Here is a 26,986-nt window from a genome sequence, read left to right on the forward strand (position 1 = left end):
GGGCGGTCTGTTGCGTTTCGCCTGCGACACGTGGTTTTGCCGGCGCGACGGCGGCGGGGCGGCGGACATTTTGGCCCGATCGTCGTCACCGCAACACTCATCGCCAGGTGTTTCCAGGCGCGTCTGCGGCGATGCGACCGCCTAGGGATTTCGTTCCAGTCATTGTGCCCGAAACAGGCGATGCCAAAGCAGGGATCTCATTCCAGTTATTGGGCCCGAAACAGGCGATGCCAAAGCAGGGATCTCGTTCCAGTCATTGTGCCCGAAACAGGCGATGCCAAAGCAGGGACCATCTTCTCGTTACAGTCATTGTGTCCGACCGGCAGCGCCACGACAGTGTGCTGCGCAGCGCCACGACCAGGTGCTACGAGATCGTGCGCAGCGCCACGACATGGTGCTACGGCGTCGCTACGACAGTGTGCGTCACCATTAGCCCATTGTACATTCACGTGCTCGTCTTTTGAGGGGTTCCTTCTTGCCCTCAACTGCGAGAGTATAAAAACAGCTGCCCCCGGACGCCAGAAGAGGGCTCCGATTTCTTCCGTTGAGTGAAGTGCTCTCCCGTCTCTCTACTTCGGTCAAACCTGACCGCCAACTCTTTGCGATGTTAAAATAAACAAGTTGTTTCGTTGTTACCAGTCGACTCATGCTTTGCCGGGACCTTCGGATGCTTCGAGTTGTACCCCAGGCCGCCAGGCCAACGCTACCCTTGGGGCTTGCGACCCAGGTACAACCACGGGCGTCAGCGCCGAGTTCCCAACAGATCGTACCAGCAGTCGGATCCAAACACCTGCCATAGAGGTAAGGGCGGAATTTAGCTGTAGCCCAAATGATGGCGAGGCATTCCTTTTCAGTCGTAGAATAGTTGCTTTCCGCTTTTGACAGCGACCGGCTAGCATACGATATCACCCTTTCAAGTCCTTCTTTCCTCTGGACTAGGACGGCACCGAGGCCTAGGCTACTGGCGTCAGTGTGGATTTCGGTATCGGCGTCCTCGTCGATATCGTATTGGGCGAACCTGTGCCCGCAAAACAGGCTACACTTATAGCACAACGATAGCGGCGAACACGGTCGGCGATCGTCGGAAATCTGATCAGCGGGTCAAGCGCGTCGGCTTTTATAGAGCAGTCGTCGAATGTTCCAGACTAATCGTTCGGACCCGCGTGCCTTCCACAATGTTCTACACCATTCGCGTTACGCGATGGAATCAGATAACACAAGGTTCGGCGACAACAGACAGCCGGGTAGAAGCATCGATAACTTTCCAGAAACGTCGGATACATGCAGGCGCGTCCTTCGCTGAGCGATTACATTTGTTAAGCGGCGAAACGTGGTCGCCCGATAAAGATAAGTACACGTGTCTATATATATATATATATATGTGTGTGTGTGTGTGTGTGTGTGTGTGTGTGTGTGTGTGTGTGTGTGTGTGTGTTTTGTATAACGCTGGGTCATGCAACATAGATGTGTGTGCGACTGAAATCTAGAACCTTACTCGTGCATGAACGCACAATGACAATTCACATCAATGACGTACATCCACCATTTCATAACGAGTAATCGCTGTCATGCAAGCGAAATTTGCGTCACCAAGTGGTGAAAATGGCTCGGGACAAATTGGTTCGATGGTTGACTTTTTTTGGACTAATGAAAAAAGTCGCAGTTGCGCCCGAAAGGCGAAGCATCGATTGCGGTAGCAAATTAGCAGACAGCCATACGAAGTAAGGATAGTACTTTTATCGGCTGTATCAACCGCTTGATAACTGAATTAACAAGCACAGTGTCAGCGCGCACAGCAAACACGAACACCTCACACTCTTTGACCGTGGGGACTCGTCAAAACGCTGGCGTGAGGAAACCCGGCAGCAGCAGCAAGCGAAGTGATCTTCGGGCTATCACTTGAACGCAAAGTGAGAGCCGAGAACAGAGCACGCACAAAGCTACGAGCCGTCGATGCGACTATACTCGCGGACAACTATCTATGGCTATGAAGGGAAAGCTACGGGCGCATGGATGCTGCAAAAGCGTTACGGCGCTAAGTAGTCCGGCGGCGTTTGACAGTGCTTATGATTGTTATGAACAGACGCTGAATTGACGCAGCTTCCATGTGCGACGGTTTCACGTTTCCCCAGACGCGGAAAGGAAAAGCCGCAAAATAAGTAAATCTGTAGAGTCAGTGGTGTGTTATATCTTATTTAACTGATGCTAATAAGGTGTTTATGTTTTGTCTTCCCCAGCCTAAACTAACGTGGAGTAAAACGCGGGACTCGTTTCAGAAGCACTTTCACTTGTGCGAGCTTTGCCTACGTAGCTATCCCGTCATAGCCACAGAAGGTTGTCCGCAACGCAGATCGCTCTCAAGATACGGCCGCGCGACCGCACGCAGCCGCACATGCGCAGCCGGAGTAGAACGCCACCCCCCATCCTCTCCTCCCCTCGGTGCCTCGTGCGCCGTGGCAACTCTAGAGGGTGTTGGCCACAGTGTTGGCCATGGCCGGGAGCTTATGGCTATGGCGTTGCGCTGCCAAGCGCGAGCGCGTGTTCGATTCCCTGCCACGGCGGCCTCATTTCGATAGCGGTGAAATGCGAAAATTCGTGCTCGTGTATGCAGATTCATGTGCACATTAAAGAACCCTAGGTGGTCAAAAATAATCCGGAGCCCCCTCTACGGCATGCCTCGTAATCATAGCACAATTGGTTTCCAGCAGAACGTTTTTACACGGACAGGAAGAGGCGACGACATACGCTGGACTAGCAACTTAACTTTTATTATTGATTTCCTACACTTTTTATAGCACAAGGGAAGGTGTCCTGACCACTTTCCATGAAGCATGTCCGGATTTAAACTTCACCTTTGAAATGCCAGAAAGAAAAAGAAATAGGTTTCTTGATTTGGTCATCCCCATCGAAAAGCAGCACACATGCTGGAAGTACGAAACCCGCTCTTGCAACGGGTTCCTGCCATACGTTTCCGACCATTCCAAGAATGTAAAACGAGCCATCGTGACCACAGTACTACAGGCCGCCCTAAAGAAGTCGTGTCATCACGTAATGGAAGCGAGCTTAATGCACCAGGTAACCAGGCTCAACAACGCTGGCTATCCCAAAGGCCTGCTGTTTGGATCGGACTGCTGGTACGATCTGTTGGGAACTCGGCGCTGACGCCCGTGGTTGTTCCTGGGTCGCAAGCCCCAAGGGTAGCGTTGGCCTGGCGGCCTGGGGTACAACTGGAAGCATCCGAAGGTCCCGGCAAAGCATGAGTCGACTGGTAACAACGAAACAACTTGTTTATTTTAACATCGCAAAGAGTTGGCGGTCAGGTTTGACCGTAGTAGAGAGACGGGAGAGCACTTCACTCAACAGAAGAAATCGGAGCCCTCCTTTTGGCGTCCGGGGGCAGCTGTTTTTATACTCTCGCAGTTGAGGGCAAGAAGGAACCCCTCAAAAGACGAGCACGTGAATGTACAATGGGCTAATGGTGACGCACACTGTCGTAGCGATGCCGTAGCACCATGTCGAGCACGATCTCGTAGCACCCTGTCGTGGCGCTGCCGGTCGGACACAATGACTGTAATGAGAGGATGGTCCCTGCTTTGGCATCGCCTGTTTCGGGCACAATGACTGGAACGAGATCCCTGCTTTGGCATCGCCTGTTTCGGGCACAATGACTGGAATGAGATCCCTGCTTTGGCATCGCCTGTTTCGGGCACAATGACTGGAATGCGAGGATGATCCCTAGGCGGTCGCATCGCCGCAGTCGCGCCTGGAAACACCTGGCGATGAGTGTTGCGGCGACGACGATCGGGCCAAAATGTCTGCCGCCCCGCCGCAGTCGCGCCGGCAAAACCACGTGTCGCAGGCGAAACGCAACAGACCGCCCCGCCGGGGGAAGGAGATCCCGATGGACAGGGGACTGCATCCGCTGTCCGGAGGGATGTCGCTCGATGATGCTCATAACCGAAGTCGGGCGTCCCTCGACGTTTCTTGAGCGCAGCGCACAGAGAAGGCCTCGTTCTCTTGTTCAGGTTCGCACGGGACACTGCAAAGTGACTTCGGGAGAGTTCACATTTTTGTTCTCGTTCCCGGCAAGCGTTAGAACTACGCTGAAACTCAACCGCTCAGTCAGCAAGCACGGCACAACCCTCACTAAGCCCTGCCAGGCTCTTTCCCCTTTTTATACCACTGCTTAGTTCCTTACAGTAGTCTAGCATCACTCAGAACGCGTCCACAAATTGAAAAATTGCACTAGAAAGCATATCATCACTTTGAAACACTAAACAAAAGCAATATGTTAAAAAAAAATCCTGCCTCAGGAAGAAAACATCAGTAACAAACAATTTTGAGGCTGATTCCTACGTTAGGGGCTTCGACTTAAGCCATCGGCGTTACCGTTGAGACTCCCCTTTTTGTAACGCACCTCAAAGGAATATTGTTGTAAAGCGAGGCTCCAGCGCAGGAGGCGGCCATTTTTGGGAGAGATGGTCTGCAGCCATTGGAGAGGGCAGTGATCCGTCTCAATGATAAACCTCGAGCCGGCTAGATAGCATGACAATTTCTGAACGGCCCACACGAGACATGCACACTCTTTCTCGGTGGCGCTATACGCCTGCTCACGACTGGTCAGCTTACGACTAGCATACAGGACGGGGTGTTCTACTTCTCCATTTTCCCGTTGGCACAGTACAACGCCCATGCCTCGCTCACTAGCATCGCACTGAACAACGAACCCTTTTGTATAGTCTGGCGATCGTAGCACAGGCTGGTTTGTTAGGGCACTCTTTAGGGCGCTAAAAGCTCTTTCCTTTGTCTCGTCCCAGACGACTGTTTGAGGCTCTGTTTTTCTTAGAGCATCCGTCAGGGGAGCCGCGATATCAGAGTACCTAGGGATGTACCTCTGATAGTAGCCGGCGACACCCAAGAACGACCGAATATCGGTCTTGGTGCGCGGTTGCGGAAAGTCTCGCACAGCGGCCACTTTTATTTCAGAGGGGCGGCGACGACCCTGACCAATCACGTGACCGAGGTAGACAACCTCGGCCTGTGCTAACTGGCACTTAGGAGCCTTGACTGTCAAGCCCGCTTCGCGCAGGCGGGTTAGCACTGCCCGCAAGTGTGCCATATGCTCAGACCAGGATGCGGAGAATATCGCTACGTCGTCTAGATACGGTAAAGCGAATTCTTGCTGTCCCCGCAACACTTTATCCATGAGACTTGAAAAACAGTATGGCGCGTTCTTCAAACCAAAACTCAACACTTTAGGACGGAATGTTCCCATTGGTGAAATGAACGCCGCATACCTACTAGCCTCTTCTGTAAGTGGAACCTGCCAATAACCCCTGACAAGATCTAGGGTGGAAATAAACTGAGCGCTACTAACTTTCTCAAGGCGCTCCTCGATGTTAGGGATCGGATAAATTTGATCCTTAGTGATGGAATTAAGCCTGCGGTAGTCGACGCAAGGACGAGGTTCCTTGCCCGGTACCTCAACTAAAATCAAAGGGGAGGTATAGTCACTCTCACCTGCCTCAATAACACCGAGCTGTAGCATTTTCTTTACCTCAGCCTCCATAATATCGCTCTGGCGGGGTAACACCCGATACGCCTTGGATCGTACTGGCTCTGGGGAGGTAAGTTCAATATCATGAGTAAGTACAGAAGTCCTACCAGGCCTCTCAGAGAACAGTCCTTGAAACTCTTGTAATAGCTGGTGTAGTTCGGTTTTCTGCTCGGGCGACAGCGGTGCTTTACTGATAAGGTCACTAATGACTTGACCGGTGTCTTCCCTGTTCGTCACTGAGCCTAGTCCCGGAAGCTCGACTGGAAGCTCTTCAGGAACGTTTATCATCATGCACACCACTGCTTCCCGTTGTCTATAAGGTTTGAGCAGATTACAGTGGTAAACTTGCTGTGCTTTCCGCTTTCCTGGCAGACTTACCACGTAGTTAACGTCCGACAGTTTCTGAACAATTCGTGCTGGGCCCTCCCACTGCACGTCTAGTTTGTTGTTTAGCGATGTGCGCAATATCATGACCTCATCGCCAACCTCAAAACGACGGGCCCTGGCTGTCCGATCATAATAAACCTTGGCCCTCTGCTGGGCCTTTGTCATTGCTTCACCTGACAACTCCTGTGCCCTTCTTAAGCGTTCGAGGAGCTTAAGTACGTACTCCACCACGACTGGGTCGTCGCCCCTACCTTCCCATGATTCTCGAAGCATGCGAAGCGGAGATCGAAGCGAGCGACCGTACACCAGTTCAGCTGGCGAAAACCCCGTAGCCGCATGCGGCGCGGTCCTTAAAGCAAACATCACCCCAGGCAGACACAGCTCCCAGTCAGTTCGATGTTCAAAACACAACGCTCTCAACACGCGCTTCATGACGGAGTGGAGCTTCTCAACGGAATTCGACTGTGGGTGGTACACTGAGCTGTGTAACAGCTTTACCCCACACCTTTCGAGAAAAGTTGTCGTCAAAGCGCTAGTAAACACTGTGCCCTGATCTGATTGGATTTCCGCAGGAAAACCAACTCGCGCAAATATGGACAGTAGTGCATTAACTATCTCAACTGAGCTGAGTTCTTTAAGCGGCACTGCTTCAGGGAACTTTGTCGCTGGGCAGATCACAGTCAAAATGTGTCTGTACCCCGTGGCTGTTACCGGCAGAGGTCCCACAGTATCAATAACGAGCCGTCTAAAAGGCTCCGTAATGATAGGTACCAATTTCAACGGCGCCCTCGATTTGTCCCCTGGTTTGCCCACCCGCTGACAAGTGTCACATGTCCTCACGAAATGGTCTGCGTCCCGAAAACACCCTGGCCAATAGTACTCTTGCAAGAGACGGTCCTTAGTTTTCTTAACTCCTAGGTGTCCGGACCACGAACCCCCATGTGACAAGCGCAACAGATCCTGACGATAGCATTGAGGCACGACCAGCTGATCGAACTCCACTCCTCGGCGGTCTAGATACTTCCGGTACAGGACTCCACCTCTTTCCACAAAACGCGCAGTTTTCCTGGCGATACCTTCTTTGACATTGCAGCGCACGTTTTCCAGGCTGCCATCCTTTTTTTGCTCGGCTATCAAAGCCGTCCGGCTGACTTTTAGCAACCTATCAAGTCCGTCTGACGTAGGCGCGATGAGCAAATCAGTAGATAGCTCTTCTAACTTTCCCGCGTCGGGCGTTTCCTCTCCAGTATCTGGCGCCTTTAACGTTACAGACTCAAGTTTATTCAGTTCGGGCGTGATCGGAATATCAGCTTGCTGCGCCTCTGACCCTTTTTCGTTGTTTGATAACGTCGGCCCCGCAACTACCGCCTTTGCAGCGAGCTCCCGAACCTTCGATCTGGTTAAGGCCTGAACACTAGCTTCACCAAACAAAAGCCCCTTCTCGCGCAGGAGGTGATCGGACCTGTTTGAAAATAGGTACGGGTACTGGGGTGGCAGCATAGATGACACTGCCGCCTCTGTCTCAAGCGCTCCGAAAGGTCCTTCAATAAGCACCTTTGCTACTGGCAGACACACGCTATGAGCTTCCACGGCTTGCTTGATCCATGCGCACTCGCCCGTGAACATATGGGGTTCTACGTAAGACGGGTGAACTACATCCATCGTAGCTGCGGAATCGCGAAGCACTCGGCACTCTTTCCCGTTTACGAGGAGGTCTCGCATGTAAGGCTCGAGAAGCTTCATGTTCTCGTCAGTGCTGCCTATTGAAAAAAACACAACTTTTGGTGTTGTTTCCGGACACTGCGCTGAAAAGTGACCCGGCTTCTGGCACGTATAACACAAGCGCGCTCGCCTCATCTCGAACCGCTTTCTGCGTTTGGCTGCCGCCGTCTCTTTACGTCTGGTCGGACTGCTTTCACTCGCATCCGCACTACGCGTGTCCCCCTTTAATCTCATGGGCGTGAACTTCGGCCTCTCAAACTTCGAGCCAAATTCACCCTTTTGACCGTCCTTAGCTCCGCGAGCTCGACGCGTCACAAACTCCTCGGCTAGCTCAGCGGCTCTAGCCACCGTACAAACGTCTGGCCTATCCAAGACCCAGTATCGCACGTTCTCCGGTAACCGACTATAAAACTGTTCTAGCCCGAAACACTGCAGAACTTTATCGTGGTCACCAAACGCTTTCTCTTCTTTGAGCCACTCCTGCATGTTCGACATAAGCCTATACGCAAACTCTGTATATGACTCACTTCTGCCTTTCTCATTTTCCCGAAACTTCCGACGGAACGCCTCCGCAGACAGCCGGTACTTTTTTAGCAGACTCGATTTTACTTTGTCGAAATCCTCTGCTTCCTCTCTATCCAAGCGAGCGACTACGTCGGCCGCCTCGCCGGGTAACAAAGTGAGCAAGCGCTGTGGCCACGTTTCCCGAGAGAACCCCTGCTTCTCGCACGTTCGCTCAAAGTTAACCAGGAACAAACCAATGTCCTCTCCAAGCTTAAACGGCCGCATCAGGTCAGTCATTTTGAACAATACGCGTTCTCCTGCACCGTGTGCCTGACTTCCATTACGAGCGCGTTCCATCTCTACCTCAAGACGCTTCATTTCCAAAGCGTGTTGACGGTCACGCTCTTCTTGCTCTCGCTCTTTCTGTTCTTTACGTTCACGCTCTTCTTTTTCTTTTTGTTCTTTACGTTCACGCTCTTCTTTTTCTTTCTGTTCTTTACGTTCACGCTCTTCTTTTTCTTTTTGCTCTTTAAGTTCGCGCTCCTGTCTTTTTGCAGTCTCTCTCTCTTCAATGGTCTCAAGGCATTCCGACAGCTCGTCATCCTCAGCCTCTAACTCAAGAATAGCCTTTATCAGTTCCGGTTTTCTTAGTTTGTCTGAGACATCCAGACCCAACTCTCTTGCAAGCTCCAACAATTTCGGTTTGCGCAACGACTTCAAATCCATGGCTGCTCTGAATGCTGCTTTCTCTACTGCTTACTATTGTCTTGCCGCAACTAACCCGGCAGCAACGACAACCACAATTACCAGCTCTGTTTCTAACACTAACAAAAGCCTGGCAAAGCTCAGAAGAAGAAAGTCCCGCACTCACCAAACCTCGCAGGCAGGAATTCCGCGCAGTCGTTCCGCTGCAGGCAACCAGTCGTCACACAGGGCTCGTTGCACTGCTCCCGGATCGTCGTTGAGCTGTTCAGCATACAGTCAACTGCATCTCTTCGCTGCTGGCCTCCGTTGTCGCGATCTCACCGCTGGCAGACAGTTGTTTGAAGTCGGAGGCGATCTCACCGCTGGCAACCAGATGTTTTGATCGGACCGCTGGTACGATCTGTTGGGAACTCGGCGCTGACGCCCGTGGTTGTTCCTGGGTCGCAAGCCCCAAGGGTAGCGTTGGCCTGGCGGCCTGGGGTACAACTGGAAGCATCCGAAGGTCCCGGCAAAGCATGAGTCGACTGGTAACAACGAAACAACTTGTTTATTTTAACATCGCAAAGAGTTGGCGGTCAGGTTTGACCGTAGTAGAGAGACGGGAGAGCACTTCACTCAACAGAAGAAATCGGAGCCCTCCTTTTGGCGTCCGGGGGCAGCTGTTTTTATACTCTCGCAGTTGAGGGCAAGAAGGAACCCCTCAAAAGACGAGCACGTGAATGTACAATGGGCTAATGGTGACGCACACTGTCGTAGCGATGCCGTAGCACCATGTCGAGCACGATCTCGTAGCACCCTGTCGTGGCGCTGCCGGTCGGACACAATGACTGTAATGAGAGGATGGTCCCTGCTTTGGCATCGCCTGTTTCGGGCACAATGACTGGAACGAGATCCCTGCTTTGGCATCGCCTGTTTCGGGCACAATGACTGGAATGAGATCCCTGCTTTGGCATCGCCTGTTTCGGGCACAATGACTGGAATGCGAGGATGATCCCTAGGCGGTCGCATCGCCGCAGTCGCGCCTGGAAACACCTGGCGATGAGTGTTGCGGCGACGACGATCGGGCCAAAATGTCTGCCGCCCCGCCGCAGTCGCGCCGGCAAAACCACGTGTCGCAGGCGAAACGCAACACTGCTTACAGCGGTCACCGAAGGGTTGCTAATTAAAGAATACGAGACTCTTGAGCAGCAAGGTTCAGCAAGAAGCAAACATTCTACAGAAAAGGAAAAAAAAATTAATTAAATAATGGGGTTTTACGTGCCAAAACCACTTTCTGATTATGAGGCACGCCGTAGTGGGGGACTCCGGAAATTTGGACCACCTGGGGTTCTTTAACGTGCACCAAAATCTAAGTACACGGGTGTTTTCGCCCCCATCGAAATGCGGCCGCCGTGGCCGGGATTTGATCCCGCGACATCGTGCTTAGCAAACAGAAAAGGAAGAAGGTCGTCGTTGTTCCTTATATACATGGCCTAACCCACAAGCTAAAGAAGATATATAGCTGGAAAGGAAGGTATGCTCAGCACTGTTAAGAACGGCCAACTGCAGTGCAAGTTTGCCAGCCATTTACGCCAGCGGTGGCAACCTCATCTTGGGAACGCCGCCGCCAACCTCTAGCCTCGTCGCCGTTGCGAGCGAAGGAGTTTGACGAAGCAGGCTTTGTGCTGAAACTGCCACCGTTACGCTCTAGCCTCGTCGCCGTTGCGAGTGAAGGAGTTCGACGAAGCAGGCTTTGTGCACAACACGACAACGCCGCCCTGTTCTGCTATGAATGGGGGAGTTGCCGCGGGAACGTCGACAGGGGCTACTTCCCGCGTTCCGACCAAGACGCAAGACAATGTGCTACCCGGAACGGCTCAGAGTTCTACGAAGCCCCTCTGACGTCGGCTCCGGACCATTACACCTGTGTGTATGTGCGGCACGTGTATGTGAGTCCTCATCCTCCTCCGACAGCATGCATCCTCCTCCAAAAGGGCTGGTCTACGGTGACGTCGAAAGGTGACGTCGAACGACGACTGGACGAACGTTTCCGTCCGCTTGGAACCAAGGGGGGACCAAGTGCTTATAAGCAGCGATTGCCGGCTGCTAGTGAGTGCTCGTCGTCGTGAGCTGCGTGCTCGTTGTCGTGCTCGAGATGTACTGGTGAGCTGCGCGCTCGTCGTCGTGCTCGAAATGTACTAGTGAGCTGTGTGCTCGTAAGCTGTTTGCTGTATGCGTCGTCTTGCGTGCTCCATTTGGGAGTCACGCTAGAGTGTCGATGTATGTCTTGTCTAAGATGTAAATGATGTAAATAAATCCTGTTCACCGAGTTCCTCTCTACGACCGTCAACTCCTTCAAATGGTAGCAGCGGCGAGATCGTCCGACGACTCCTACATCTGGTTGATAGCGGTGGGATCGTCCGACAACTCTGACAGCACCAAACAAGGCATATTCAATGTGTGCACGAGTCAATAAGTGCCAGCAAAATAAGTAATGCACAATAAACCACAAGAAGAAGCACACTACCTGCAAAACAGGGGTAATATATGATATACCCTTATCATGTGGCCGACGATGTATAGGACAAACAGGCAGGTGCATCCATAACAGAACATATAGAGCATGCAGCATCTTTGGAAAGAATCTCCGCTGGGCATCTCGCTTTTCATTATCACCAGCACCATTGTACCGTTCAATTTCACGACATCGGAGTTTTAGGAAAAAGTAAAGACAAGCTGACGCGCGAAATTTTAGAAGTCATAGCAATTGACAGAAGTGGGCAATCTTGCATCAGTATATGGATCAATACTGCTAACAGAAAAAGAAAAGGGCTACTTGCGCAAAGACGACATTTCAACCTAAGGAGTCGGACAATCGGCATGACACAAAAAAGAAGGATTGGCTGTCTTGTGCTATAAGAAGTGTAGGAAATCAATAATAAACATTCATTTGCTAGTCCAGCGTATGCCGTCGTCTCTTCCTGTCCGTGTCATTCTGCTGGAAACCAACTATGCTATGTGTAACCAACGAGCTCAGGCAAACACTATTTTGCAGTCTCGTGATCATACCGTGGCTTTGGCACGTAAAACCCTAGAATTTAGTTTTTAATATTGTTGGCCGTCGGTGGAGTCGAAAGCGCTTGGCGGCAGGCGGTCACTTGCACGCCGTGAGCTTCATGGCCTAGTATCTGCGGGATGCGTACCGAACTAGGGGGCCTGGAGAGGGAAAGGAGGATGGGCGCGCGACATCCTTTCATGCGCGTTACCTATTGTAGTCACCGTGCAGAAGGCACGAAGCAGTGGCGTAGCCTGGGGCAACGTTACTAGATTACCTCTTTCTAGTAACGGTGGCCTGGGGGTAGCACACCGGGCACGTGACCCCTCCGCCCCTCGAAACTTCTGTGTTAGTATGTGGCCTCCCCTCCCCCTTCCTCCCCCTTCCCAGTCAAAGGAAGGTGTCCCCAGCCCGAAAAAAATTTCTGGTTTCGCCATTGGCTCTCAGTCAGGGATAATAGGAATGACGCAAACTCTACACGAAAGGCGCGGTCTCTTCCGAGTAGCACAACAAAGTTAGCGCTACGTTCCGTTCATATAAGTCTTTGTGTTATGGCCGAAGCCCAAAGCAGATACCCCAACACTGTACCAATGCGCGTCCGTCGACGACGCCATTTACACAGGCACCGCTAGTTTCGGTTTCGCCTACCCTCGCAGTCAGGCGCGGCGGTGGCCTCACACTTGGGTCCAATGTAATTCGCATGTTTTAACGCCTTTATTTCATGGATTGGCCTTGTTATCACATTCTTCTTAAAAATTTCAGCCTTTAGCTACCCGTAAATGGGCAGTTAGCTTGCTTTAGCGTGGTCATTTAGATAAATGAGAGTGCTACTATTCCCCGTTTGTCGAACACTGGTTGATGTCGTATGCATGTGTGAATTAAATAGAATTCCTGATCATCAGTAAAAGTGGCCACTGTTATACGCGCAAACATTTATTCTTTAGGGAAAACAGTAAGACAGTCCACATATTAGTTTTGCCCACTGATCTCCACTATGTATTTGCCCCTCAACCTCCTTTCCCCTGAACGGGGCGCCACCCTGTTCTGTTCTCCACACCTCATTCAAGGATATAGTCCAATTGTGTAGCGTAGTTCACTTAATTTAACCTAATAACAAAAAAAAGGACAAATATGTTACTTTTATATTTTTTTGCTTTCTTGCCTTTGACTTTAACTTCTTAACATGGCGCCAAGAACATCAGACAGCTTATATAGGCTTGGTGTCTATTGCTCTAGTAGTCACGCTAACACCTACGAATATTTTTCGTCCAATCATATTTCCCTTGACGTCGTTCTTGGGCGCAAAGAAAGGAGACGTACTTGGGGCGGGCAGGGCGGGTTTGAAGTCGTCACTACACTATGTGCATCGAATCATAATTACGTTTACAGTCTCTGGTGTCAACAGCCGCGTACAAGAAACGTGGGCAGGAACTCTTTCAAAACAAACGAATGGATACCGGAAAGCTCATTGTGAGTTTCCCTTCGTAGCATCATGAGAGATATATCTACACGTTCAGGCTTAATACGGCCAATAACCACATTTCACCAGTGCCTGATAAGCTAGCTGCTCTATTAATACTTTTCAAAAAGAAAAATGTTCCGTCACCGTTAGTCCAGAACGCGCCTTGCCGCGAAATACGCGTTGACAAGCTTCGGTGATCCGAATGACACATATTATCAATATCTGTTTAAAGGAAAGCTTGTCAAACCTGTTGACGAAGAGGCTTTCGTTGCATCTGGTCACGCAAAAACAGTACATAAATGCATCTTCGGTACTTGTTTCAGGCCCACCCGAGTGTTCGAGTCAGAGGATCCGAACACAGTTTCGAACCTGTCGAATGCGCCAGCGAAAAGTGCGTGGCTCAGCCGGTGCCTCATCTGCACTGTCCGTTCTGCAGCAAGAATTCCGTATTTAAGGATGCACGTATTGTCAAAGCGCACTACAGGGTCAAGCATGTCGACAAAGGATTGTACTTTGCTGGTGAGCAATAACTTGCATTTTTGTCTTGCTTATTATAGGCAGCACTAATATGCACAGGGGCCGTTACCCTGCGGATGGTCCAAATATCTTGCATCTGAAATGCGTCCCCCCCTTTTCTTTCTCCTTCTCGCTACAGGGTTAAAAATGCTGCGATGCTCTGCTACTTGCAGAATATCGGGGAGCATTAAGGGTGAAAAAAAATTCAGAGGGCCCCACTGGCACTGCTATAAATGCAGGAATGGTTTTTGCAGACGTGATGAAGCAATGAAGCATTTCGAGACGCATTTCAAGTTGCCACAGACAACATTTCAGATTAACATAGTTCAGGTAAGTTCAGGTAGTGCATTGTAATAGGTAAAGTCACCTGTGAAACAATGATCAGGGAATGGCACGAGAAATGCTGACACTTGCATGTGGTCAGCAGCAAAACAAAAGCGCAATATATGCAGACAGTAGTTTGAGCTAAATAAACTATGAGTGGTAAAGACAATAAAATGCTGTCACATTTAAGGGAGCTGAACTGATTATTTATTGTTTTTCTAAAATGACCATATACTAAAGTTCTTTATCAAAGAACCCGTTGTTTTGCCTTTTGTTTAAGGTGCACTGTTCACAATTTTTGTAATCATTTTAGCAGTTGTATGCCATTGCAATGAAGCATTTTATTAGTTATTCCTGTAGAAAATACATAGCAGACAACTGGTCCAATATGCGAGACCTTCACTATCAGTTATGCTCCACCAGAATTTATTTGTATGTGCAGTCATACAAGACACTACTTACTGCATTAAGTTTAACAGTGCCATCATATTGCAGGATGTTAACGAAGGAATGGGACTTCAGTCACGTTTAGACAGCAGTTCGGTTGAACATTCAGAATGTCAGATGTCATCTGCATCTGATATTAGTACAGATATGGACTCAAATACAGCAGTTGGTAAGTCTACTTGCATTTTCAGTCACTCTTTACACACACATTTCAGGTAGAGCAATTTTATGCATACAGGCAGTGCCGTGAACAGAAATGTAGGGCTTCTGATGTCTTACATTTTTGATGAGTGCCCCGAACGACCGATTGTGATGTCCTGAGTATTTTGTATGTGCTACAACTCAAGCAAGAGTCTTCTTAGAATGATGGAAAACTGAGCTAGTTGGTAAGAATTCGTTATGCAAAAAGGTGAGGCGTGCAGACATGACACGAGAAGTGGACAACACGAACGCAGACTATCAACTCATAGTCGGCATTCATGTTGTCCACTTCTCTTGTGTCCTGCCTGCACGCCTCACCTTGCACAAGAGTCTTCTCACCGCGTTGGTCCTTCTGTCAATTATGAAAGTGCCGCTGACTGCATTTTTTTGTTTTTTTAGCTAGTTAGTATTCTTAGGGTACTTCATGCACTTCCTGGGGGCTAGCTATCTGTCTATCTACGTATGTTTGTATCTAACCATTTTTCCAGCAGCCTGGGTCACTGCATAGTCTATGGTCAAATGGGTATCGCATCGGGCTGCTGTGCTGAGAGAACAGAGTTCGAAACCAACCATTGTGAACCAGCTTGGGTCAATGAGCATGTGGCACTGCCATACATATGCGCCGCTCTTCAACAAACCTCTTTCACGCTGACCTGGGTCACTGTTGGTGTAGGACTGGGGGGGGGGTACCACTGTTCAATGAAACTTGAGGCTTTTATTTTTATTAATTTACATGCCTTAAAATAAAAAAGAATGTTCAATGAAACTAGCCTGTTATACCTAGTGGCACGGGTTGGGGTAATTTGTTTTGAATTTTTCTTTTTAACCCCAACATAATATATGTTAAATCCAACTGACACCAACTTAGAGTATGTGCCATTCGGTCTGTGCTGGTCTTCAGTGAACCTCTTTGATGCACACTTGGAGTACTGGGTATGCCCCACAGAGAATGTGCCACGCTACAACGACAAAATAATCATTTAAATTTCTCCTAAGCTTGTCCGAATCAAACCCATGCCGAGCACAACCTTTACAGCTGCGCCACTAGATGGCACAGCATGTGCAGTGGAAAGCACCAAAAAGGAGACCAGCTGCATTTTGACCAACCGATTTCGCTTTGGGGAACATTGACCAGCTGAATGTAGGATTAGAAAACATTTAAATTTCTCCTGTGCTGGGTGGAATCTAACCCGATTCACACTGGTTACTCAAGGACAACAGCCCAGCACTTTAACATTTTAGAAAGCTGTGCCACAAATGCACTGGGTATGTGACACTCTTCAATAAACCTCTTGCCAACTTGGGTCACTGAGTATGTGTCGTGGGGGCATGTGGCCAGCAAGGGAACAGTTCTCAGCATTTGCAACTGCCAGTGTGCCATGCATCTCATCTCGGAGGCCGTGCACGGACTTCTCAACAGCACTGCTAGATGGCGCAGCTTGTCCAGAAAAAAAGCGCGTAAAAGGAACCCAGCTGCCGTATAAGGCGTTTCACAGCATTCACATGTACCAGCACATTATACATTTTGGAGGCCGAGTGCAGGCATCATGGCAGCGACCCTAGATGGTGCTGAGTGTTCATAGGGATGTGCGATTGTAGGGTCCCTGTGCAGTACATGCCTCATAGGTAACAAGTTTCATTAGTGGCAATGTGTTGTGTTGCTATATTGCTTCAATGCTAAACACATTTCCGTTGACAGTCATCGTGAGGTGGGTTCTCCCGAAGTTATTTTTTTTCCTAATTCTTTTAAAAACTGTCTGAGGCAGAAAGCTCTTTTTGACCTTCTAAATGGATTTCATGAAAAGGTGGAAATTACCTGCATTCTCTACTTAACGTATAATTATTCATCTTAGGACACATGCTGCAATTGCACAACTGAAGCCAAATGGTAGTCAAGTCTCAGCTGCTTGACAGAAATCCTGAGGCTGGTACCATTGCTTTGGGACAATCCTAACTGGAATGTCAATGCATCATTGGCATGACAGTTTGTACCAAATAGTTAAAGGGAAGCTCTTGGGAAACTGGTAACTGGAATGGGAAACTGGTAACTGGAACGCCAATGTATTTCGTAGTACATTTTATGGACAGATATTTGAAAAGTGGTGCTTTTAAAGTTTCTCCTAAGGAGACATGACTTCACTACTGCTTGTCTTCTGTTCTGCGAATTTAACTTTATCCTCAAGTGAATAATTATAGACTTAATTAGTGTGTCTCATTAATCAGCTACCCAGAGGTTGTTATTTTGCGTGCAAATAATGTCAGGTAGTCCATTCGCACAGGCTGAATTGTGCTGTGGGCTCAACATAATTTTTTAAAGATTGTTTTGAAGCAAACATTCGAAACCAGAGTTGCATCAGCAGTATTAGCTATCATGACTACACACTATTGGCATGTAAAAGCTCCCTTCACAGTTTATTCTCCTCTGTTCACTGAAAGAAAAGGTTATGCGGTGGTGTCCCGAAGTATTGCATGAGGGAATAACACAAACAAGGGCACAAAGTCTTCTTCTGGCTGTGGATAGCATAGAGGATGACATGTTCTGGTCCACAACAGTATCAAAGATATTTGTTAAGGTTGTGATTAAGACCTTCAGGGTGAAGAATGTCTCCCTCCTCCTGTGCAGGCAAAGTCTGCATATTTCTTGTTTGCAAAAAAAGAATTGCTTGTTTTGGTTCCTAGCTGCATACCCTTGACAGTCTGAAAGGATTGTCAAGGTTACGACAGCCAAGTTTTTTAGAATAGCAGAACACTATAATGCAAGCATAAACATTTATAGTGCTGTCTAGATGTAAATGTGTAAAGTGCAAACAAATCAATCCAGTGCTGTATCCATATCACTACATGAATGTATCACTACATTGATTAGTGAGTGTTTTCACTTGTTGGATGCATACATTCAAAGGGGTTTGAAAAAATTAGATCTCTAAGGAGATTCATGCCATCTTCAGCTGCAAGTCACGTACACATTGGATGCACAGCATCAACCACACTTTGATTTTCTACACACTCTAAACAAAAGTTTGTACTCTTTGGAGGTTATCTTGTCCTTAAAAGTAATCGTCGTCTATCTTGCGTACCTCTTTTTTCTTTAACACTGGGCACCCAATACTTCCAAGTCACAAATGGCATGTACGTTACCAACATGACATAGCATTCTTGACAAGATAGTAGCAAGGGTAGGGTTTTCGAGATGACGATTATTGTTTGGGGACAAAATACACTCCAGAGGGCATGAACTTTTTTAGAGGGCAGCCATTCCAAAGTTTGATAGCACACTAAGTGGCAATTCGCACTAGAATTCCATCAGACACACACTGTGGTGCCATCTCAGTGAAGAAATACAGAGTACCAGTAAACATATGCAGCCCCTGAAATTAATCCAATAACACCAGGAGTTTTCACAAGTAATTTGCTCTAAAATCATCATGACACAGATCTAAAACATACAAGCATCAGTTATGAATGAAAAAGCCAAGCAGAGCAGCAACGATGACTCAATAAGTATGGCTCTTCCTGTGAAGAGTGGTGCCATCTTCCCCCTTACAAGGCATCTCTTTGTGCATTAACATTGAACGCTAAACCCAAAGATTGCATAATCACACAAGAGCCGGAGCACAACTTATGTACAGCACATGTGCATGCAGTGCTGACTCAAAAGTCCTTGCATTTGCTGCTGTACACTATACTGAAGCCTTCTGTTGTTGCAGCTGTGACAGTCGATATGACTGAAGAGCCATCAGAAAATCCAGGATCCCCAAATACTGAAGAACCAACAACAGTCATGATCATTCAGGAGGATGACACCCGGTCACTATCATCAGATCCAGGCTGTATTATGAAGACCCGTGAAGTAAGACAGTGTCACTGCGCATATGTGCTACATTACTGCTTTGAATGGTCTATCTCTACATCCTTTTTCAATTTTTCAGGAAGACCTTTCAGAAAAAAATATCTTCCTTGAAAAACTCTTGGCTGAATTTAAGCAGCAAATGGACAACCTGAAAGCAAAGTATACAAGCACTGAGAACATGCTGCAGCTAGAAATCATTTCTTTACGCCGCCAGGTAACATTGTGTTTTTCATGATTTTTGTTTACCTTGTAAAATGTACAAAATACAAGTAGTAGTAGAGTGTGCACCAGTTGATGGTCTAGTTTTTTCAGCATACTAAGGCAGCGGCGCAAGAAAGACAAGGGCACAAGAAATGTAAATCTGATGCCACGAGTGCTCTTTTACATTTCTTGTGCCTTTATCTTTCCTGCACTGCTGCCTTTGTAATATATTATGTTTGTTGAGTGTAAGAGAATAGTGTTCTGTTGTTGAAATATACTTTAGGCAATCCATCAGTAAATTTATTGTCAAATATGCTGTGTGTACTGTAATTAGAAAGTGTTGGGCCGAAAATAAATACTTTTGTTAAGTAGAAGTTCATTTACATAGCTGGTTGTAGCTACATAGGTTGTTTACATAGCTCTCATAGCATCTTACGTTCTCATAAGCTGCGAGCAGGGTTTCACCCAAATGCACATCTTCATTGCTATTGTTGAACATGATGTTTTGGCAAATATTTCCATGCCAGCATAATTTCTCATTAGTAATTCAAATTGTGGAATTTCTTTTCTTGTTTGTATATATACTAATAAAAGTTTGAGACTTGTAAACTGTAGTCTAGAAGGACAATACCTGAGAAACATAACACAGTGTTGAATGTTTATATCTTAACTTGTTGAGTTATTCCTAATGGAGTTAGGATTTAAAGGGCCCCTGAAACGGTTAGGACAAATTTTGTAGACCCTTAGGGTACAGTTAAAGTTAATCATTCGCACCACAATTTGCATGAAACGTCTCATATTAAGAAAGCTACGGATGATTACAAGTTACCCTCCTCCACAGTCATGCATTTTCTCCTCAACTTGTTCGCCGAGTGATCGGGGCTAAGCTCCGCATTCACTGGCTCTGCGTCATGATGGCACGTGGTGTCGTCGACTTCCGGTTCTCTAGGAGCGCGCGCGCAAAGTTTCTCCAAACTCTCCGCCAGCTGCTTGTCAGTCGACCCCAAGTGAGAGCTATCAAAGCAGCGTGCATTGCGAGCATTCTGTCGAAGCTCCGAACGTGTCTGGTATTCCGGTAACCACAGGCAAGCTGGGCGTTTTGGAAGATGTCTGTAGGCATAAACTCAAGCTGACGAAGGATAGACATATGTGAGCGGCCTGATCGGTCTTCACGGTCCAGCCACTTGTAGGCGCAGAGCTTAACCAGCCAAACAAAGCGCTAATATTGCTCTAACCAAGTGTAAAACATTTTAAACATTTACAAAAACAATGTGTTGATGATTACACTCCTGCGAAAAATTTACATCAGCAGCAAAGAAGAATACATTTCGTTACTGCTACTGTGTGTGGTTGAGCTCTGTGCCACCAGGTGGCTGCACCGTGCAGACCATTCACATTTGCGCTTCTGCTTATCCTGTTAAACGGCACAGTCAAGAGGCCAGGCCTTGTCCCCTTGCGCTTGCGTTTGCCCTGATACCAGACTCGCGAAATGCTATTGCATTAGTAATCTTCCAGTGTAAAGTGACGGCCGCAAACATGCAAATCCTGGCGCCGATCGGATAGCGGCAGTCCGATAAGCTGCAGCCACGGCACTCGTCTGCTGCCTTGCAAAGGGACATGATGTCACAGCTTGACATATTGCCAGTCGCTACGTTTGCAGTCCACAACGCAACAAAGTCGAATCATAGTGCTCGCGAAATGACTCAGACTGACTCTAACCGCGGAGCTATCGTCAAAATGGAGTATGTCGTAACACAAGCAGACGACGCTTGCTGTGTGCCGGAAGTACTTAAGTGTAGTGAGAAATTGTTCTTGTGAGTTCTGTTTCTGTTACTACTTTATTTTTATAGAAACAAATTAACTAACATCCCAACTATTATGAACATCATTTGTTCACCATAAAGGTGGAAAAATTATCGATGGCACGCGCTGGACAGTCAATCGGATAGCTCGCCCTAAGGACGTCATATGGGTGATTTACGTCATATCTGTAGGGGCGGCTGAAAATTCCGCCGAGCAGTGTGCTGCGATCGGCAGCAATGTATATTTTTAAAACCTTGTTATAAATTGCACGCTTTACGCGGAGCACTTAGATGCGTCAATTAAGGATCAGAAGGACCTACTCTAATGACCCAGTATGTTTGTACAAAATCGTCAAAATCGTTTCACGGTACGTTAATAAGTGCAGCTCATGTTGTGAAGTGCTCTTGTGCCCATTTGAGATAAAACCCTTTAAAAGCTTTATATTCAACAGTGCGGGAGAACCATGTCCCATGAAAAAGTGTACTGTGCATACTCTGCTTCTTTCTTTCTTGCGAAAATTTGACACTGCCTCAGCAGTAGACAAGCAACACAGTACAGTTGGGCATGCCCAGCCAGCAAGGCTAGCAGAGCACTAACAGGTGGTGCGGATACTGAGAAGAAAAGTTACTGTGCAAACACACACATTAAGCACGAACAGGTGTGCAAAGGCTGAGAACACATGCTGAGATACACTGCCGGAACTGTGTAGGCACTTAGCACTGGGTAGGTTATAAAAACATGCACAGAGACACATACATAGTGACAGCATGTCCCAGTCAGTGGGCCACATGTCTTGAAAGTGGTGCAGTTCTTACCAGACAGTATGCTGCAGATACGTGCCAGCAGAGACAAATGGCAATGAGTCAGCATAGTGACAAATGCATGCACGCACTAGTAGGCGGAAGGTGGGTGACGATGATATCCCAGCTTATGACAGACACAAGTGCGTGCAGGCACTGTAAGAGGATGAATGAGCAATGATGAATTCTCTGGCAAGTGAATACAGTGCTATCGCCCAGGAAGACACATTCCTTTTTCCACATTCACTGGTGTGTGTAACACTGGCATGATGCAATCACATGTGCCTTGTGGTGGTCAAGTGTTCATTTAGCACCTGGCTACAGCGCAATCACCCATCATTGTTTCAACTAATTTATTAAATGAGGTGCTGTCCATTGTTTTCATTCGTATTTCATTCCGCCATGGTAGTACACAAATAACAAAATGAGGGAAGATCTAAATAGCAGAGCAAGAGGGAAAAAAATTTTCCAGTTGAAACTTTTTCTAATAACTTCATTCATTTCTGTTTTCTACCAATGGTCATATTCTTGTACACTGTGCAGCATGTAAAACATAGCTCTTTAATGGGAAGGGTATTTGCAAAATGTTGGCGTATAAATGCTCCTCTATGTTTAACGCCATGGTTTGTCTAGACCTGAAGTTGTAAGAAATGATTTTGTAATTGCATGCAAGCAGGGAAATGTCTGTTGTTAACGTCTTTCTAAATTAGTAAAAAATACTCTTTTCCTTGAGAAAGGTGCTCTTGAAATGTACTTGCATAAGAATGTTGATGTGAAAAGGTGTGGGTTGCAGAATAGTGCAGTTGGATAACATTTACTTTTGGCGGCAAGTCTAGTGACATGTAAACTCGGGGTCTCGAAACTTGCAGTCAGTCACACTTCAGGCCTATTGCACATTCATTGGAGGGATACACATAAATATAAACCCATGTAAAATTCGAATACAACCTCCAACTCTGACACATAAATGAGTATGTTGAATTTATATAGTTTAGGATTCTACATGAATAAATAAAAATAGAACACGCAGCCGAATATAAATCACAGTGCATAGGAATTCAGGAATTCAGACACATTTGCAGGAAGAAGGCAAGCAGTATTGCTAGTGTGAATGAATGAATGAATGAATGAATGAATGAATGAATGAATGAATGAATGAATGAATGAAGTTTTATTATTAATAGACAAGATATAGTACAAGGCAATAATGTACAGGAGGAGGTCCCGAGGTCAAAGACTGTAATGGGACCTCCTCCTGTGTAGTGTAGTGAAGATGTAAATTTTACATGCCCGAAGCTGCAAGTCTGGAGAACTCTTACATAAAATGTAAGCCAAATTATGCACTTATATTTATGGGGCAGCTGTGTTAGCTAAAACTGAAAAGCACAGAAAGTGCATCGTGCCATGTTTATTTACGAATTCAGGTCTTGCTGAAAAATATCAGTACTTGAGGGCAATAGTGCAAAAGGAAGAAGACATATTCATGTAGTTTTGCCAAATAATTATTAGCTGCAATTTCACTGAAACAAAGCAGTACAGGCTCAGCATGGAACTAGGAAACATGAATGAGTGAAGCTTTAGAAGTATATTTATTCTTTTTGTAATGAAGAAGAAGCACCGGTTAGCCCGTCGCATCTCCAGTGTATGAAATGTAATGAAGAAGTGCCAGTCAGTCGGGCGCATCACCAGCGCTTTACGCCAGGGATCGGTTCTGACTGCTTGCAAGGTTTGACTACCGCACCGAATTCAACCTCTCAGTCCTTGCGTACCCTGTCAATAAACACCTTGACATTTGGTGCAGAGTACGGGGTACGAGTTCATCAACGCTGAAACTTCGAAGCCGAATCCTTCAACCATCTCGGCCCATGCCGGATGATTCTGCCCAGCCTTCTCGAACCATGCCTGCTGATCCAGCTCAACAAGCTGCAGTCACGGCACCAACTGTAATCTGTCCTGGTGTGCAGCGTCAGCGGGATCCTGCTATTTTTTCGGGTACTGGTGATCAGGACATCGAGGACTGGCTCGCCTTGTATGGCAGAGTCAGCGTGCACAACCACTGGGACGATTTCGGCAAAGCTCAACAACGTAATTTTCTGCTTGAGCAACATTGCGCATTTGTGGTATTGTAACCACGAATCCGACATCCCGACATGGTCGGCGTTCAAGATCAACTTCACGGAAGTCTTTGGTCATCCTGTTGTCCGCAAACTCCAGACCGAACAATGCCTGCGCGGACGCGCCCAGTAACCAGGTAAGAATTTCACCAGCTACATCAAAGACATCGTTAATCTGTGCAACAGAGTCGACACAACGATGCCAGAAGCCGACAAGATCAGGCATATCCTCAAGGGAATTGAGGACGACGCCTTTCAAATGTTGGTCGCTTGAAACCCGACCACAGTGTCTGTCGTCATTGCACTGTGTCAGAGTTACGACGACCTTCGAAGGCAGCAAGTAGTCACACGACATCCGTCCTCGGAATTCGCCGTTGTCTCAGGTCTGACGCTAGATGTTGACGAGTCGCCTCTAATGCACCAGATAAAGGAATTCGTACGAGAAGAAGTTGCTCGGCAGCTTTCCCTGGTGCCCTTTACGAACGCGCAACCATACTCTCCATTGACACCAGGGTTACAAAGCGTCATCAAGGAGCAAGTCACCGAGTGCCTGCCAGCTGTTATTTAACCCCCTACCATGGCGGCGCCCCTGATGTACGCTGCTGTCACTGCAAGGCTGCCCTTCACTTCACGTCCACCTCTCCAAGCTGTTGCATGACCGCCTCCGATTCCCTTCTCACCGCCTACACCGCAGCTACCACGTCAGCCAAATCCTTGGCGTACCACGGACAACCGCCCAATTTGTTACGATTGTGGTATTCCGGGACACGTTGCGCACTTTTGTCGACGCCGTATGCTGCATATTTATAACTGCCGACCCATGAGCACTTACACCCCTCGACAGCTGCCGCGGGATGAAACCCCTGTTCTCAGCCATGCTCGTCGTTTCCCATCCCCACGCCGCCGCTCCATCTCACCGATGAGACGCCGGCCAAGCTCTCTACCTCAGGGAAACTAAGTGTCACAGTTCCCGAGGCGAGAACTGCGTCCCCTTCGATTTGCCAAAGGCCTCAAAATAACCTGTGCCACGTCACTGAGGTATACGTCGAAAGGATTGGAACATTCGCACTGGTTGACATGGGCGCAGCAATTTCGGTGTTACGCGCAGGACTTTGCCGATGAATAGGAAAAGTAACGATGTCACTTTCTGGAGTGTATTTGAGTCCTGCGAGTGCACAGCCTGTCAAACCATTCGGAGCCTGCACTGCATGTGTTGTCATCGAGGAGTAGCTTCATGTCATTGAATTTGTTGTGCTGCCGTCCTGCGCCCACGATGTTATCCTAGGCTGGGATTTCCTTTCGTCAAACAATGCCATCATTGACTGTGCCTGCGCCAAGGTGGAGTTGTCTTTTCTTGCCGATGCAGTCATGGACCAAGATCCTGTGATGCCTACAAAAATGCTTGTGGCCGAAGTTACTGATCATCCCTCCTCAGTCAGCCGCTGTCGTCTCCTTATCTTGTGCATCAGTATGTAATGCAACCGTGCTATTCACGCCATGTGACTTCATCATCTGTCGTCGTTCCTTTCCATTGCCCTTTGCCGTCATCGCTCTCAGTGCTGGCAGTGGTGCCATGTGTGTGTGTGTGTGCAATTTGTCTTTTCTGCCGATTACTTTGCATTGTGGAGAATGCCTCGGTTACGTGCAAACTGTGCATTCTTCAATGCTCTTCAATGCTCCTGATGACACACATTTGACGTCCCTCGCCGCCCTCGGCAGTGCCAGTCGACTGCCGTTGGAGTGCTTCCATCCGTCGATCTCCGGTGATCTGACAACCACACAATGCATGCAACTTATCAGCTTGCTATGCGAATTTACCGCCTCCTTCGACTGCCATCAACATTATCTCGGCCGCACCACCACAGTATCGCACAGCATCGACACCGGCTCGCATGCCCCACTCCGGCAGCGCCCTTACCGTGTCTCAGCTTCTGAATGCCGTGTCATTGACGAACAAGTGAGCGATATGCTTTGACGTGGCGTGATTCAGCCATCCCATAGTCCGTGGGTGTCGCCATTTGTCCTCGTAAAGAAAAAGATGGTTCTATTCGCTTCTGCATAGATTCCAGACGCCTTCACAAAATTACGCGCAAAGACTTACATCCCCTACCGCTCATAGACAATGCTCTTGACTGTTTGCAAGGTGCCGAATTCTTTTCCTCTTTGAATTTGCGGTCTGGATATTGGCAAGTCCCCATGGCAGAGGCTGACCGCTCGAAAACCACCTTCGTCACACCGGACGGATTGTACGAATTCAATGTCATGCCATTCGGCCTATGTAATGCGCCCACAACTTTCAAGCGTATGATGGACGGCGTCTTGCGCGGTCTCAAGTGGCACACGTGTTTGTGCTACATAGATGATGTCATTGTCTTCTCACCTGATTTCCCGACTCCCCTCTAACGACTAAGAGAGGTATTAAGCTGCCTTACTAAGGCTGGCCTGCAGCTTAACATAAAAAAATGTTTCTTTGCTGCCCATAAGCTTACCATCTTAGGCCACGTCATATCCAAAGAAGGCATGCTTCCGGATCCTGCAAAACTCCGTGCAGTTGCGGAGTTCCCTAAACCCACCAACCTGAAGACACTATGCAGTTTCGTCGGCCTCTGCTTCTGTTTTCGCCACCTTGTGAAGAACTTCGCTATGATCATCGCCCCTTTGAATCAACTACTGGCTGGAGACAACGCCCTATCCGCCTGGTCGAAAGCATGCGATGACGCGTTCACGACCCTTTGCCATCTGCTCACCTCTCCTCCTATTTTGCGACATTTTGACCCCGCTGCCTCAACTGAGGTCCATACAGATGCTAGTGGAGTCGGCCTTGGTGCGGTTCTTACCCAACGCAAACGTGGTCTTGAGGAATACGTTGTTACTTATGCTAGCCGCACGCTGACAAAGTTGGAGCTAAACTACTCTGTTACAGAAAAGGAGTGTTTAGCCATACTCTGGGCCCTTACAATATTTCTACCTTACTTATACAGCTGCCAATTTGATGTAGTAATGGACTACCATGCGCTGTGCTGGCTCTCCTCATTGAAAGACCCCTCTGGCCACCTCGCACGCTGGGCACTCCGTTTGCAAGAGTACGACATCCGGGTCGTGTACCGCTCTGGACGCAAGCATACTGATGCCGACGCTCTCTTCCACTCATGCATTTCACCTGACGCACACAATCTTTGCCCACTCAACTTTGTTCTGTCAGCACTTGCCATTGATGACATGCACTCTGAGCAGAGCAATGACCTGTGGATTTCTTTGCTTTTGGAGTTTTTCGCTGATCCTGCCACTGTTACAGCATCTAGGGCACTACGGCGGCAGGCGCATCACTTTGTTGTTCGCGACCAACTCCATTACCGTCG

The 26,986-nt window shown here is 48.0% G+C and overlaps 1 protein-coding gene across 1 annotated transcript in view; it reads left to right on the plus strand.

Moving 5' to 3' along the window:
• The first annotated feature begins 13,242 nt into the window (after window positions 1–13,242).
• The window catches only part of LOC142586353 (uncharacterized), a 54,549-nt gene continuing 40,805 nt past the window's right edge, over window positions 13,243–26,986 (plus strand). The window contains exons 1-6 of the mRNA XM_075697606.1: window positions 13,243–13,379; window positions 13,695–13,890; window positions 14,027–14,217; window positions 14,707–14,827; window positions 18,567–18,709; window positions 18,789–18,923. Of these exons, the coding sequence (XP_075553721.1) occupies window positions 13,359–13,379; window positions 13,695–13,890; window positions 14,027–14,217; window positions 14,707–14,827; window positions 18,567–18,709; window positions 18,789–18,923 (807 nt within the window). The 5' untranslated portion in view covers window positions 13,243–13,358. The remainder of the gene's footprint in view (window positions 13,380–13,694; window positions 13,891–14,026; window positions 14,218–14,706; window positions 14,828–18,566; window positions 18,710–18,788; window positions 18,924–26,986) is intronic.

This window comes from Dermacentor variabilis, chromosome 1, assembly GCF_050947875.1.
Source record: "Dermacentor variabilis isolate Ectoservices chromosome 1, ASM5094787v1, whole genome shotgun sequence".
Lineage (NCBI taxonomy): Eukaryota > Metazoa > Arthropoda > Arachnida > Ixodida > Ixodidae > Dermacentor > Dermacentor variabilis.